The sequence below is a fragment of the Puma concolor genome, chromosome C1 (assembly GCF_028749965.1).
Source record: "Puma concolor isolate L17-30 chromosome C1, mPumCon1.1.hap2, whole genome shotgun sequence".
Taxonomy (NCBI): Eukaryota; Metazoa; Chordata; class Mammalia; order Carnivora; family Felidae; genus Puma; species Puma concolor.
The window spans coordinates 15287765-15304154 of record NC_141674.1 but is presented as its reverse complement, the minus strand read 5'-3'; the positions used below and the strand labels follow the sequence as shown (position 1 = coordinate 15304154).

At 38.8% G+C, this 16390-nt stretch overlaps 1 protein-coding gene across 43 annotated transcripts in view; it reads left to right on the top strand.

The window, feature by feature from the left end:
* Nucleotides 1–16390, top strand: part of EIF4G3 (eukaryotic translation initiation factor 4 gamma 3) — a 315852-nt gene that overhangs the window by 284546 nt on the left and 14916 nt on the right. For all 43 annotated transcript variants that reach the window (XM_086715926.1, XM_086715923.1, XM_086715919.1 and 40 more), the window contains 4 exons: nucleotides 1495–1667; nucleotides 8510–8635; nucleotides 10153–10234; nucleotides 12476–12574. In XM_086715926.1, the coding sequence (XP_086572052.1) occupies nucleotides 1495–1667; nucleotides 8510–8635; nucleotides 10153–10234; nucleotides 12476–12574 (480 nt within the window). The remainder of the gene's footprint in view (nucleotides 1–1494; nucleotides 1668–8509; nucleotides 8636–10152; nucleotides 10235–12475; nucleotides 12575–16390) is intronic.

Below are 16390 nucleotides of genomic sequence, written 5' to 3'. Positions count from 1 at the left end.
TACGAATGCATGTAAGGTGCAGATGGGACTGAGAACAGAAGGACCGATTGGTTTAAAAGTGTATATAAGACGGTTTTAAAAGACAACTGGGCCGAATGTTTCCAAAACTGTGAACGTTCTAAAAAGATGAAGAGAAAGGACTGATCTGGATTAAAGGAGTCTAAAAAGACATCATGCATCCTGACATGTGATGTCAGGTTTTCAGTTGGGTCCTAAACAACAACAAAAAACTATATTTTGGACATTTGGGGACAGTTGTGGAAATTTCAAATATGTACTGTTTATCAAATAATATTTTTATTGACATTGTGTTGGTATTAAGTTTTTTACGTATCTATGAAGAAAACTAACAATTGATGAATCTAAACTGAAGTGAAGTTACATACGTGTACATTGTACTATTCAATGTCTCTGTAGTTTGAAAGTTTTTTTTTTTTTTAATTTTTTTTTTTAATGTTTATTTATTTTTGAGACAGAGAGAGACAGAGCATGAACAGGGGAGGGGCAGAGAGAGAGGGAGACACAGAATCTGAAACAGGCTCCAGGCTCTGAGCCGTCAGCACAGAGCCCGACGCGGGGCTCGAACTCACGGACCGTGAGATCATGACCTGAGCCGAAGTCGGACGCTTAACCGACCGAGCCACCCAGGCGCCCCATTGAAAGTTTTTTAGATAAAAAGTTTATGTGGGGGAGGCATTAAATAAAATAGCAGAGGAGAAATAAAGCAGCAGTGAGAAACCTACATGTGCTCTAGTCCCTTCTTCATTCAAGCAGCTGCTCTTCTCACATGCATCTTCCCTCTCAGAAGAGCTGCTCTCTTCAGAGGTTGAACCAAAGGATTTTGGATTCAGACAGAGTTGAGATAGCTGAGGGCAGGGAGGCACAGTGCTGTGTTGGTGATTCAGCAACCTTGGCTACCAGGCCTCAGAGATATGGACCTAGCCACATCACCCCATGGTAAGGACCATTTCACGAGCCCCACACCCCAAGAATTTCCTAAGAGGGTTTTAGCACTTAAGCTAAGTATACTAACTTTCATATGAAGGAAGACCTTCCTCGTTGAAGATTTTGCAAATATTAACATACCCAGACAGAATTACCTCAGTTGCCACATTAAGTCATTTGGCATGTGATGATGAATTTCTGTTTCTTAATATACCATTTTCAGGTTTTTAAATGGTCATAAGATAGGTAAACATTTTGTAGAAAAACACACTTCGGCCCTTTGCGTGATTGTTGATAAATTGTGAAGCTAAACATATTACTCTTCTTAAGATCCTCTTTTTTTTTCTGTTTTTAAATATGGCTAATATTGCCCTTGTCAGCCTGCATTTTCCTGAGCTAAATTAATGTTTTTTTAAAAATGTATGAATACTAGCTTGTTTGTGGAGCTTTCTGCTGACTTTGTCATAAGTAAAAGATTGTAAACTTATTTTAACGCTTTGGTAATGGGATCCAGATATTAGACTAAGCTGTTATTTGCTATTTGAACAGGAAGCCATGCAGTGTGTGGAAGAGCTGAATGCCCAGGGCCTGCTACATGTGTTTGTGAGAATGGGAGTGGAGTCCACCCTGGAAAGGAGCCAGATCACCAGGGATCACATGGGCCAATTACTGTATCAGCTGGTGCAGTCAGAAAAACTCAGCAAACAGGACTTTTTCAAAGGGTCAGTATCCTCTTTAAGAGTGGTATTCAGTTACTAGGCTCTTGAGTAGTGGTTATTTTTAAAAGTACATATATTTTTAAGTATTTGTCTATTTCCATAGAGTAAAATTATGTCCACTGTAATTGGATAATTACAATTGTTGTGTAATATACTGATAATTATAATTGCGTAATATACTGATAGTGTGTTGGTGGATATGATGGCATTTTGCAGATTGTGCTAGGGCATAAAGGTTATTTATCTCCTGGTTTTCCAAATCCTATTGTTTATACCTGTGTTAAGGTGTAAGTAAGGTAATAGAGACCCCTTCACCTTGGGGAAACTCAGGCCCTCAGCAGCCTGTTTACCTGTAAATCCCTAGGTGTTCTTTGAGGAAAAAAACTTTAAAGAAAAAAAAAAAGTTTATTTATTTTGAGAGAGAGCACACTCACAGGAGGGGCAGAGGGAGAGAGAGGGAATCTCAAGCAGGCTCCACACTGTAGACATGGTGCCTGATGCAGGGCTCAAGCCCACAAAACACGAGATCATGACCTGAATTGAAATCAAGAGTCAGATGCTCAACCGACTAAGCCACCCAGACGCCCCATAGAAGCTTTTTTTATGTGAGAAAATTTCTGGAAAATCAACTTAGACCTAAAAGCCTTATCCTTTCAATAAACCCTGGTTATTTTGGCCAAGGGATGCTTATCTGTCCACTCTAGCCCCATAGCAGGACGTGTTACTCCAAGTTGTTAATGACTTAGTCTGTTCCGGGTTGGTTTCATTATGATTCCTGTTGATGACTGCTTTGATGAAGTCTGGCTGTCACTAGTGTTGTATCTTCATTAGATCAGGTTCTGATTTGTTTGTGATCATCACATGTGTGTGAATTGGATTCTTTATGGTACAGCCACAGAATCTTACCCAGGTTGAGATTCTGAAATCAAGGTTTAAGGTGAAAATTGCATATGGTAAAAAGTTTCTGTTTTAGGAGCTGTGTTACGTAAATATAAACATAGAAACACACCCGGCCCTGCCAGGTGCCCGCTCTCTAATTGTTCAGGAACTAATATTTCTTGAAGGCAGGACGTCAGATTCTCCTCTCCAATCTCATACTTGACATATGTTCATTGGGTGCAATGACAGTAAGAATTCTACACTATTTATTTTTCTCTTTGTTTTTTTTTTTTTTTAACTTTTTTTTAATACTTATTTTTGAGGGGAAGGGGGAGCAGAGAGAGAGGGAGACACAGGTCCGAAGCCAGCTCTAGGCTTGGGCTGTCAGCACAGAGCCTGATGCAGGGCTCAAACCCACAAACCATGAGATCATGACCTGAGCCAAAAGCGGATGCTTAAGTGACTGAGCTACCCGGGCACCCCTTTATTTTTCTCTTTGTAAATCTTTTTTGCCAAGCTCATATTATATTCTTGAAAATTAAATGCACATGTGATAAAATGCCACTGTGTGTCTTTCAGGTATGGTCAACCTCTTAGAATAGCGTAATCATTAAATGCCACAGTTGAATATGTTCAGGAATGATTACTCTTTTGATTTTGTGAGGAATGGTGGTGTTTTCAAGGTCCTAGAATATACATACTTGCCCCTAGGATTATTACTAAGCTGTCTTTGAGTAATAAGGTAGATTTCTATGAATTCAGTGAATGACTAGATTTAGGCCATCTGACCCAGTTACCTTAGTATGAAACTTCGGCAGAAGTTGCTGTGATTGTTGTCCTTTAAGGCCAAGATGCGGGACACCTAGGTGGCTCAGTTGGTTAAGCATCCGACTCTTTATCTCAGCTCAGGTCTTGATGTCAGGGTCATGAGTTTGAGCCCTGCATTGGGCTCTGTCCTGGCCATGAAGCCTACTTCAAAAAAAAAAAAAAAAAAGAAGGCCAAGATGGTTTCCCAGTTTTAAAAAGAGAAATCGAGTCACTCCAGTAACCAGCCAGTGTAAACAGCAAGAGCAAATGAGGGTAACCACACCCTCACAAATAAATCTAAGTTCTGTTCCTAGCCAGCTTGAAATCCTACAACTACATCTGAGGTCACAATTGTATTAATTTATAAATATTTGCTTCTTTCTCATCTGTTATGATATATTCATCAGATAATTTCAGAAATGAGAATGCTGGATTATTATTTAACCCTTTCTGCCTCTCTTCAGACTGTGCTCCTAAGTTTATTTCTGTCTAGAAAGACCCCAGGAAGTGCCGTCTGGCTTCATTGTCTTCATTGAACTTGAGAGGTTCATTGCTTGATTGCTAGGCTCCCTCAGACATTGGCATTTCCCTTTGGGGGATTCCCTGTGGGGAAAAAATGTCATACTCAGACATCAGTGTCTACACTTTCATTGGTGGTGGCCCTGTTGCTGCTGCTGGCAATATAGCCACCACCTTTTATTTATACTGAAAATGAGATGAACGCTTCTGTGCTTCGGTATCTACTTCATCTTTCCCTATTCCGATTTCCTAATATAGCTAGAGAGAATGCAGTGATTCCAAACCTCACTTTTGATACTTTGTTAGATCTAACCGCGCCATCCTTAGACCCAGACCCCTGTGAGACCCCTGTGAAGACCCATGTTCCTTACTAAATGGAGAGGCCTGGCAGTTTTTTTCTAAGATGAAAACAAACAGCCACTTGTCATCCACCAGGAGTTTCCTTGCAAATAGATCAAAGTTTCCTAATTACTTCTAAAGCCCAAATTATAAATAGTTCATACTGTCTAAAGAGGCCATTTCATTGGAGCCATGGAAATGCCCTAAGTTTTTTGTCTCTTTGGTCCCAATATCCAAAGACCTCTGTCCTTACATAGCATATGGGCGAACATCTAAGCTCAGCTTCCTTGGATGCTACTACTGCTTAGATGCCAATTTCTGAGCAGTGGTTAAAGCTGTTCCCTCCCAGCTCCCCAAGCCAGAGTCGATGGAAAGTATAAGGCCTCCCTGTTTACTGGGCACTGATCAGTCAACTATTAATCTGCCATTTCTCCTACAGAACTCTTCAAAGGATGCACTGCTACTAAATTCTAATACTAGACAGAAGTTTTAAATAGGCTTTCTAGTCAGGTTGTTTACTAGATAGTTTATCAACCCCAAGCATAGTAGTTGCCACATATAAAATATATCCCTACAAAAGCAACATCGAACCATCTTGAAATTTTCAGGACTTAAATCTAGATACTTTATGAGGCAAATCAGGTAGGTAGGTAGATGCATTATTGTATAGCTAGATAGGTTTCAAACAGTGTTGATAAATTCATTTTATATCATGGCATTAGAAGACTTCTTTCTTAAAGCTATCTAGTAAAGGGGCGCCTGGGTGGCGCAGTCGGTTGGGCGTCCGACTTCAGCCAGGTCACGATCTCGCGGTCCGTGAGTTCGAGCCCCGCGTCAGGCTCTGGGCTGATGGCTCGGAGCCTGGAGCCTGTTTCCGATTCTGTGTCTCCCTCTCTCTCTGCCCCTCCCCCGTTCATGCTCTGTCTCTCTCTGTCCCAAAAATAAATAAAAAAAAAAACAAAAAACGTTGAAAAAAAAAAAAGCTATCTAGTAAAGATAGTTCACTATTAGCCATGGAATTTGGAATCACTGAAAGTGTAATAAACAAATGAAAACCAAGACAGTAAAAATTGGAGTTGTCAATAGACACAAAATATGGGCCCTTCAGGAAGCTTGACTTTGGAAGATATTTGTTGGAGAGAAAATTCTTATCTCCTCCTTCACTATCTTGGGGAACTTTTCCTGCCACTCAACAGCAGTTCTACCCTGCTATTCAAAGCTTACACAGACATGTAGACTAAGTTTCAGGTGCAAAATTGCAGAGGTGCAAAAAAACCCAAAAAATTGCTGACCTGCTGGTTAATAGTGGAAACCAAGTTTGCTCACAAAGGTAAGATCTAGCTTAAAAAATGTTTTCCATAGTGATCCTTTGAATATGATACTAGAGTATAAGAAACTTTCATCATCATTTCTTTCTTTTACCTGGAATTAGATTCTGTTATGACCAGTCATAATAATACTTGATTAATCTGATTTTTAGATGTTCTCACTGTTTCTTGTTTATCTACATCAAGATTTACTTTTTTATTAAGTTATCACAGTGCAAAGTATGGGAGATGCTACTGACAATACTATTTGTTTCCAATTACGGAACATTATTTTGCCTTTTCAGCAGAGTTTTGATCAGAACTTCAGTGAATTTAAAAAAAAACCTTTTTTTTAACTACCATGTATCCCTTTAATTATGTTTTAGACAGGAACTCAATATATAAAGAAAATAAAAGTAGAGCCTCTGTAGTTGAGATGGAGGGAAGGATACCTAAAGTCCCACCTGTGGACCTCACCAAAGTTTAGTCCATTTGGTGTAATGGTCCCTACATACCAAGAAGCAAGGGTATGGTGTAGTTCTGTCTCATTCATTCATCTGGCAGAAAATGTATATTATACAAGGTAGTGTTACAGGCTGTGTAATACTCCAAAGACAAAGATAGCTAGAAGTTTCTGTACACCATGGATTTTTCTTTTAAAATTGTACAAAAGAATTTAGGAACTGTAAACCTGAAAAGAAGCCTCTTACAAGCTTGTTCTACAGAAATCCTGTGTTCAGCCAAATACGGGTTTTTTATTTTTTAAGTTTATTTATTTTGAGAGAGAGCACGTATGTGCACAATAGTGAGGGAGCGGCAGAGAGAGAGAGAGCGAGAGAGGGAAAGAGAAAGAGAATCCCAAGAAGGTTCTGCAGTGCTGAAACCCTGATGCAGGGCTCTAACTCACAAACTGCGAAATCATGACCTGAGCCGAAATCAAGAGTTGGACACTTAACAGCTGAGCCACCCAGGTGCCCTCTCAGCCAAATATGTTTTTTTTCAGCAGTATGGATTTGACCAGTGATTGTGTTCTGCATACTGTCCCTTGATGACTGACTAATCAAGAACTAGAAAACCAAGGCAAGAATATGGTTATCTTCTAGTTTTGATTTGAGATGAAAATAGCAGATCTGCTGAAAGACTGGATGGCTACAGTTGTCTCACGGGCTCATTAAACAGCTTAATCTATGGCATTAAACCATGGAACATGAATTCACATTGTAGGATGATTAGCCCAGGAATTGTGGAGTCCAGCCAGATTATGTTCCATCAGTGGCACATTAACTGAGCCTAAAGTGTTCATATAATGAGAGAAGAGTCCAGTTAATCTGTTGTATAGCAAGTAGATATCAAATAATTTTAAGCTGTGAGGGCAGAAAGTCAGCATTAAGGATTCACAAGGCCCAGACTTATGTCGCAGAGCTACAAACTGTTTTGAAGTGACATCTTCAGAAAGGCAACCCTCCATTGTAGTGGTATCTCTTTTTAAGTGAAAAATTCTAATGACATGTAGACCTCTGCAGTAGGTAAACAGAGTGGCATACTCAAGCTAAAAGCCAAAAACTACAGTGAGAAAGCACCCATTTTATGTATGAAGAGATCTGAAAGGCTATGAAGACAAGTACTACCTGCCCTACACTCACTCATTCCTTTCCTTATGATTGTGCGCATTTCCTTGTAATTATGTGTATGCCTCCTTGAGTTAAATTTACTTTCGTTTTTGTCCTTTTTAACATGCTGTATATGGGACTGATTAACAAAGTTTTCAGTTATGTTTTTATATTTTTAAGTGAATAACTGTGATTTTTACCTTAAATAACTGCTGATATTTTGTATATGTGACTTTCCCAAGTTTTATATTTAAATCCCATTTATTTTATTTCACATTGAAAAAAATTTCAGGCCATGAAATCTGGAAACCATTAGCCTTTCTTTAAAGGTGCAGCAGTTTTGGGGCACCTGGGTGGCTCAGTTGGTTAAGTATCCAACTTCGGCTCAGGTCTGATTTCACTGTACGTGGATTCGAGCCCCACATTGGGCTGTGTGCTGACAGCTCATAGCCTGGAGCCTGCTTCAGATTCTGTGTCTCCCTCTCTCTTTGACCCTCCCCGACTTGCAATCTGTGTGTGTGTGTGTGTGTGTGTGTGTGTGTGTGTGTATGTGTCTCTCAAAAATAAACAAACATTAAAGGTACAACAGTTTTTAATAAGTCGTAACAATGATGTTATTAGTAACGTTATCAGACTCCTTTATATCCATCCAGTTTGTTTCCCTATTATAAGCTCCTCAAGAACAAGGATTTTTGTCTTTTTTTTTTCTCTTTGGGTCTAGTCTACATTATAGTGAAATTTTCAGTCCATGTATCTGACTGGTCCAGGGAATATGATACTCAGCTGCGGTGAACTCATTAGATAGTGTAGGAATAGATTAAATATCTCTTCCCCCAGAACTTAACATGGCTGCCTTGTTTGCATCCTGAAATCTTCCAGAAGTCACCTTCATACAGAACTCTCTTCTGACCACCCTCTCCGTTGGGATATCCTGATACTATAGTTCATGTTCATCAGAGTATTAGCCCTTTCTGCAAACATGCTTTTGTTTGTGCTATTCATTTTTTTTTAATTTGAGAGAGAGAGCATATGTACAAGGAGGGGAGGGGCAGTGGGAGAGGGAGGGAGAGAATTTTAAGCAGGCTCCATGCTGAGCATAGAACCCAACACAAGGCTCGATCTCACAACAGTGAAATCATGACCTGAGCCGAAGTCAAGAGTCAGATGTTTAACTGACTGAGCCACCCAGGGGCCCCTAGAATTTCTCCTCTACTAATACAGGTTTTTGAGAACAAGAATATATTTATCAGTTACTTTATGCCTGGCATAGTATCTAACATAGTAGGTGCTTTAATAGATATTTGCTGACTGAGTTTTGGACTCTTTATTTAATCTTAACTTCTGAATTATATTTGTGTGAAATGTTCTTCTTGTTCTTGTCTAGTTTTTCAGAAACGTTGGAATTGGCAGATGACATGGCTATTGATATTCCCCACATTTGGTTGTACCTTGCTGAACTGGTGACCCCCATGTTAAAAGAAGGTGGAATCTCTATGAGAGAACTTATCATGTAAGTTGTACTTGTTTTTGTTTTCATTTTGTGTGTGTGTATATCAAGATAAACTGATGCAAAACTTACCAGCTATCTCTAGCATAGTGCTCTTTCCTTAGTGCCTTTGTAGGCTCTTGGATGCAGCCTGTGACTCTTTAAGACTTCTTATTTCAGGGGATTAAGAAGTACAAACTGCCCGTTACAAAATAAAAGTCATGGGGATGAAACGTATAGTGTAAGCAATATAGCCAATGATACTATAATAACTTTGTATGGTGACAGATAACTACACTTATCGTAGTGATCATTTTATAGTATATATAATTGTCACATCACTATGTTGTACACCTGAAACTAATACAATTATACTTCAATGTAAAAAAAAAAAAAGGACTTATTTCTGTATAAAAATGTTACATTACACTGTATCTCCATCAGAGAAGTGACAGGGATATGATAACCCTGTGGTCCGTTGAGGTTAGCAGTATTTGTAGATGGGTCTCCAAAGTCACATAACTGGAAGGTTATTGCTCCTGGAAGCTTAATGTTAATCTGATTTTTACGTCTGTCCTTGCTCAAATGCCATAAGTTATTTCTACATGATAGCTTGTCAGACTGATACGTACATGCTACATGCTCTGGTTGTAGTAAAGGGACTGCATCTCTGGCATTCCTAGATTTGGACGGAGTCCGAAGTTGTTTCTACTTTGTATACACTAGTTTTTCCTAAACTCTTCTTTAGAACATTAGTATTTCCCCAAAAATTGTTCATATAGTCCTACTCTATGTACTATTATGTCTCTTTTGTTTGAGGTTCACAAAGTATATTACAGCACATTAAAGATTATGAGAATTCTATAGTGAAACCAAACAATAAAAACAAGATTTGGGTGCTTGGCTGGCTCAGTCAGTAGAGTATGCAACTCTTCATCTCACAGTTGTGAGTTCAAGCCCCACGTTGGCTGTAGAGCTTACTTAAAAAAATAAATAATAAATTTAACAAAACCTATTTAGCTTTGTTTAATGCAGCATTCTCTCAATTGTAGAATTCTTTTCTTGAGGAATAATTATTCATATCCTGTGGAACACAGTGTGGGATATACTAGTTTAGACTCTGAAAATAAATGGTCCCTTTCTGTTTCATCTATATTGTAAAGAAAAACTTCCTTTCTTAAAAATATTTCATAACTAAGTTTCACATCTCCCAGTTACCTAAGGTGCTTCTCTCATTTAGGCTTGAAGTGGTGTATATGTAAATAGATTATTAAATGAGACTGATCATTGCATTGCTTCTATCACTGAGGCAGTTAAAGAAAAAGGCAAAACCCGGGAAATCTAAAGTCCCTTTCCGGCTTCTCCATGAAGCATAGAGTGAACTTGAAGTCTGAACTACTTCTGCTGAACATTACTTAGAGCATGTCCTGAAGCTTTCTCTTGCCCAATATGATTTAGGTTCAGCACACATTGTTCACCTAGTGTTTTAGAACTGGAAGTTTGGTTCAGAGGTACTTAATCACTACTCCTGTCTTTTACAGAGAATTTAGCAAACCGTTACTTCCTGTTGGAAGAGCTGGGGTCTTACTTTCTGAAATATTGCACCTTCTATGCAAACAAATGGTGAGTATTAAACTGAGTGTTAGACTCAACAGTGTCTTAGGCAAGGCAATGATTGTAATCTTGAGTTATCTGTGAATAGCTTAGGTACCGCTATGCAAGTACCTTTTCCTTTTTGAAAAGAAGAGCGAGGCCTCTGTTTCAACCTAGTTTCTTACAGAGGTGTATTTCTCCTTCTGTTTACTAGTAACTTGGGAAAGAATTATCTAATCTCAACTGGATTTGGTATAATTCTAAATAATCTCAAGATATGTTATATTTGTGGCTAGTAATTTTATCTTCTGTTGAAACAAAATGCCTACATTATTTATACTCTTTAACACATTTCAGTGAAAACGCCTTGCTTTCAAAGAAAGGTAAGATTCCTAAAATGATTAATTTTATTAATTTTGGATCTCAAGCTAGGTAATCTGATTAGTAATAGGTGTTAAAAATGTTATACAGGGGTGCCTAGATGGCTTAGTCTGTTAAGCGTCCAACTCTGATCTCAGCTCAGGTCTTGATCTCAGGGTCATGAGTTCACGCTCTGCATTGGGCTCCACACTGGGCATGGAACCTACTTTTTAAAAAAGGGTGGTGGGGGGGGTTTCCTTCAGTGGCTCAGTTAGGTTGGGCAACTCTTGATTTTGGCTTGGGTCATGATCTAATGCTTTGTGAAATCGAGCCCCACGTCTGGCTCTGCACTTGCTGCACAGAGCCTGCTTGGGATTCTCTTTCTCCCTCCCTCTCTGCCCCTCACATGTGTGTGTGTGCGCTCACTCTGTCTCTCTCTCTTTCTCAAAATAAATTAATTTTTAAAAAGATTCTATAGGATTGTGAACTGCTGTCTTAAAGTTAAACTTATTTTAGTTTAATAAATACTGTACAATTCTCTGTAAAACTCTGTGCCAGCATCTCAGTGTACAAAGACAACTAAGCCTTCAAAAAATTTATAAACTAGAAAGGAAGACAAGTCTAAACCAAAAGTTTCAAAAGAGTGTATTGATGCCGTATTAGAGGTCTAAGAGATTTGGGAAAGTGGTGTTAACAACACCTACAGTGATAACATCAAAACAGAACTCATACATGAAAATTTTGGAGTGATTTTTGACGGATTCAAACCGTAGCCAAAGGTATGGGGATGATAGATTTCATTGTTTTGTAGGCATTAGTATAGAAAGTCTCTTGAATGTACAGAAGACCCTTTGTATTTCATCTGTGTAATAGTTATTTGTAGTTACTAAATAGCCTGGTCTCTAGTTCTAGTTGATTATTTGTTATTACTAAAGTTTTTATTGAATCCTAATTTGTACATCCAAAATTCCTTCCTCCTTTCCTAATCTACTTCACATTAGTCCTTATTAAAAACCTAAATTCTTACTAACTTTTATCTGTAGAAACAGAAAAAGCAAATTCTCACTTTTCCTAACCAAATTCTCATAGAGCATAAACTCTGAAGTGAGAGAGCCTGAGTTTAAATCCTGACTCTGCCAAGTTATCAGCTATGCCTTGGGCAAGTTACTCTATGAAATAATTAGTAATATGATTCATAGCTGATAGCCACGGCCTCGAAGGCTGAGAGTTCCCTGCATCACTGTGACTTTGTTCAGGGAGTGGACTTGTACCTTCTCATCAGTTTTCCAGCCAACAAGAGCTCTCCTCTGTTGTTTCTTGGGCTCAATGTTGTTCTTCTTGCCCTTGAAATACTTCTCATTCCTGGTTCAGGAGCAGCAACCTCTTTATTCATTCTCCGGTTAGGCAGCGTGATCCTGATCTGTTGCGAAGAGGGATTCCAGTGAGGCTTGATGTATGACTTTAATAGTGGATACATATATATACCACTAGGAAAAGAGACGCTGTTGAATTTATAAACTCTGTGAATTGGACTTGTTTTAGGTGATTATATTCATAAATCCCAAACTGAGCTTGCAATTTCCTAGATTAGTCAGTCATCTGACAAAATTAATTATTGAACCTTAAACAGCTATACTTTAGCCATTTACCGTTACATTTACTACATACATTCAGACATCTTGGTGTGAGGGCCAGGAGTCCTGAGAAACTAACTTTATATCAACAAGGGAAAAGTTTTGATTTTTCAGTCTTTATATTTCTATACTCTTGACTTCAAGCAAGCCTTTTCTCCTAATCCGCCCCCGCCCCCTCCCCGTGCCTGTCCTCCTTCTCCTCCTCCTCTCTTCTTCCTCTTCATCATCATCCTATCTTTATATAAAAGTAAATGGACTGGACTTATCTCTGTTTTAGAGCCATAAGAAAGTGGGAGCCTTATGGAGGGAGGCTGACCTCACCTGGAAGGACTTTTTACCAGAAGGGGAAGATGTACATAATTTTCTCTTGGAGCAGGTAAGTAAGAACAAGGCTTATGCCTTTCTGTTTAATAGTAGTTGGTCTGGTTCATAGAAAAAATGAAGGTAATTTCATTAGTAGTCCAGTTATTAAAATTAGACCAAAATAGGAATTATGGTCAAGATGTCATTGTAAGTCCATGCTTTAGGGCCACTCAACTATTCACTCATTAGATAATAGATAAAAAAATAAAATTTAAAGGACTTAGCCACACACAGAGAAAACAAGCTGCATATCTCCATGAACCAAAAAATGAAATTGACAAATAAAGTGGGGGTAATAGGGCTAAAGCGGCAAGTCTTCTGAGCTCTGGGTCTAAATGCCACTAGAGACACCTAGAAGTTATTTCGGTGAGGAAATGGGGACTAGAATGCCCCTTACAAGGTAGAAAATTGGAGGACAGACATACTTCATGAAGCCAGGTGGGAACTCCACAGATAGACAAACGATACTCTTGCAGCCAAAACCGTAGCTAGGCTGTCCACTTGGTAACTGGATCCAGAAATCCACAACAAGGCAAAAGGCCCATGGTCAATATAATGTAGTTCTAAATAAGGAATTGTGGAGCATCAGAAAGAGGCAACCATAAAAATACTAGACAAGGAAGAGTGACCGAGAAAGGAAACAACTCTCTCTCAAAATGATCACAATCTGAAAATTAGTATATTGAGCTGGATAAAGACACACTGTGTTAATATGGACATTAGCTTCCTTTTGGTTATCGTCCAGATACACTGGGGAGTGCTTCTGCCAAAAGATAAGAGCCTAGATAAAACATGAGTTATCTTGCATTGCTGAGCTGATAGAAAGTGAAGGCATTTTCTAAGGAAAAAAATGAGTAGGTGAGGAGAAAAGCCATAGATGAAACCTGAACTCTTAGCAATAAGCATACATGAGGGGCTTGTTTGTTTCATTGCCATTGTAAATGCTACCAGAGATGTTGGAAGAGGTTGAAATGGTCCTAGTTCAGTATTACCCTGGCTCCCAAAAGAAGCAAACAAAAATGCTTTTTGGAGAAAACATGCTCAACTTAGGTCTCTTCATTTTCTACTAATTAACATTATCTAAATATATAGTTAACACTTAAGAGTTCATTTTAGTCTGTGACGAAACAAGTAACCATGAATGAGAGTAAACAGACAAGAAATGGTAGGTTTAGACCCCAAAGACATGAAATAATGGAATTCTTAATCAGAATATAACATAACGCTGTATAAAAAAGAGGAATTCACAAAAATGTGCAAGCAACCAAACACTAGTCAAAATAACTGAGAAAATCTGGAAAGAAGAAGAAAAGAAACTAAGGTAGATTTCTAAGAGATACTATGAGATTTAAAGGATAAAATGAAAAGGTCTAACATGTCTAATTGGAACCCCAGAAGGAAAAACAGAGGGAATGGAGAAGAGGCAATATTTGAAGAGATTGTGGGTGAGACTTTTCCCAAACTGATAAAACAGATGAATCTATCCAGAAAGCACATGTATACCACAGAGGGTGATTACATTTCAGTGAAACTGCATAACATCAATAACACAGGAAAGATTTTAAAGTAGCTAGAAAGAAGTACGTCACCTATAGAGAAACAGTAGAATTTGCAGTAGCAACAGTGAAAGCCTGAAATGGTGGAGTAATCTCAAAATGTTGAGAGAATATCAGTTTATTTAGAATAGTCTTTCCAGTGAAACTAACATTTAAGAATGATGGCAACAGTGGCACCTGGGTGGCTCAGTCAGTTAAGTATCCAATTTGATTTTGGCTCAGGTCACGATCTCACAGTTGTGAGATCAAGCCCTGTGTCAGGCTCTGTAGTGAGGCTGGAGCCTGCTTGAGATTCTCTCTCTCTCTTTCTGTCTCTCTCTCTCTCTTCCTCTCTTCTCCCCCAACTCACACATGCTCACTTTCACTCAAAAAAGAGGTAAATAAATTAATAAAAAATAAGAATGAGGGCAACACATATTTAAAGACTTAACAACACATTTCCGAATAACTCATGACTCCACAAAGAAATCATAAAAGGCAGTAAGAAATATTTGACTCATTTATAATGGAAAAACACAACATATCAGTATTTGTGGGATACCACAAAAGCAATACTTGGAATGAAACTGTTAGCACTGAACACCTGAATTTAGAAAAGAAATAAGGTCATAGGTCCGTGATCTCATTTTTGACCTTACAAAATTTATTTTTTTTAATTTTTTTTTTTCAACGTTTATTTATTTTTGGGACAGAGAGAGACAGAGCATGAACGGGGGAGGGGCAGAGAGAGAGGGAGACACAGAATCGGAAACAGGCTCCAGGCTCTGAGCCATCAGCCCAGAGCCTGACGCGGGGCTCGAACTCACGGACCGCGAGATCGTGACCTGGCTGAAGTCGGACGCTTAACCGACCGTGCCACCCAGGCGCCCCTGACCTTACGAAATTTAATAAAGGAAGAGTAAATGAAACTGAAAAGAAATAGAAAAAGGAGGTAATAAAGATCAGAGTAGAAATCAGTGAAACAAACAATAGAGAACAGTGAGTGAATTCTAAAGCTGGTCCTCTGAGAAAAGAAAATTGTGAAATCTCTAGCCAGACTAATCAGTGAAAACAAAATTTAAAAAGAAGACATCAGTTACCAGTAGAATGAGAGAGGTGATCTTGTAATGTTTCTAAACATAATAATGGATACGAGGGATTTATGAATAATTTTTGAAATGAACAAACTTCCTGGGAGGTACAAATCACCAGAGCTGACTTGAGAGTAGATAACCCTGAGTATCTGATACACTGAAGTAGTTAAAAACACTGCCACAAAGAAAACTCCAGGCCCTAATGTTTCTACTATTGAATTCTACCAAACATCTAAAGAAGAAATAATACCAGTTCTGCAAAGAATTCTTCCAGAAAACTGAAGAGGAGAGATTACTTGCCAATTCATGGCCTATGAGGCCAGCGTTACTCTAATAGCAAAAACAAAGACATTTCAAGAAAAAAAACTATAATAGGCCAACTATTCCTAATAAATGCAAAGAAAAGTTTTTCAACAAAATTTTCACACATTAAATCCAACACTATATTAAAAGATTAATCACGACCAAGTAGCACTTATCACAGGAATATAATGTTGTAAGATTCATAAGTCAGTGTATGGATGTACAGAGGATGAAGAAATAAGCAGCTCCAGAATTCCTCCCTCCACCGAAACAACCATTGAGCTGGCAAGATGTGTTAGAATCAACTATTTTGGAATTGTGGAGTTGAGTCAGCTGTGCAGTACCAACACCAGAGGAATGCTTGATGAAAAAGAATCTTGCAAATTTCAGTAACTTGGGTATTTTGCATAGAAGCTATTAGCACCTAGACCTGTGGCAGACAGTTGGGGAGATGGTGGCACTCCCTTTCTGGTGCCAGGTTGAGAAATCAAGACCTTATCCTCAAAAGATTGGTGCCATGCCTTTAAAAAAACAATTTTTTTTTTTTATGTCTTTCTTTTATTTTTGAGAAAGATAGAGTGCGAGTGGGGCGAGGGGCAGAGAGAGAAGGAGACATAGAATCTGAAGCAGGCTCCGGGCTCTGAGCTGTCAGCAGAGAGCCCGATGCAGGGCTCAAAACTCACGGATGGTGAGATCATGACCTGAGCCAAAGTCGGACACCCAACCGACTGAGCCACCCAGGTGCCCCAGTGCTGTGCCTTTTAATCTGCTTGGCAATTTACTGAAGGTTTAGTGCAGGGCCTGTCCATTGTTTTAACTACTCAGGCCAAAGTGGTTTCCTGAATGGTGTCTGTCAAGGAATTCAGAGAAATGGAATGTGTTCGCGTGCGTGTGTGT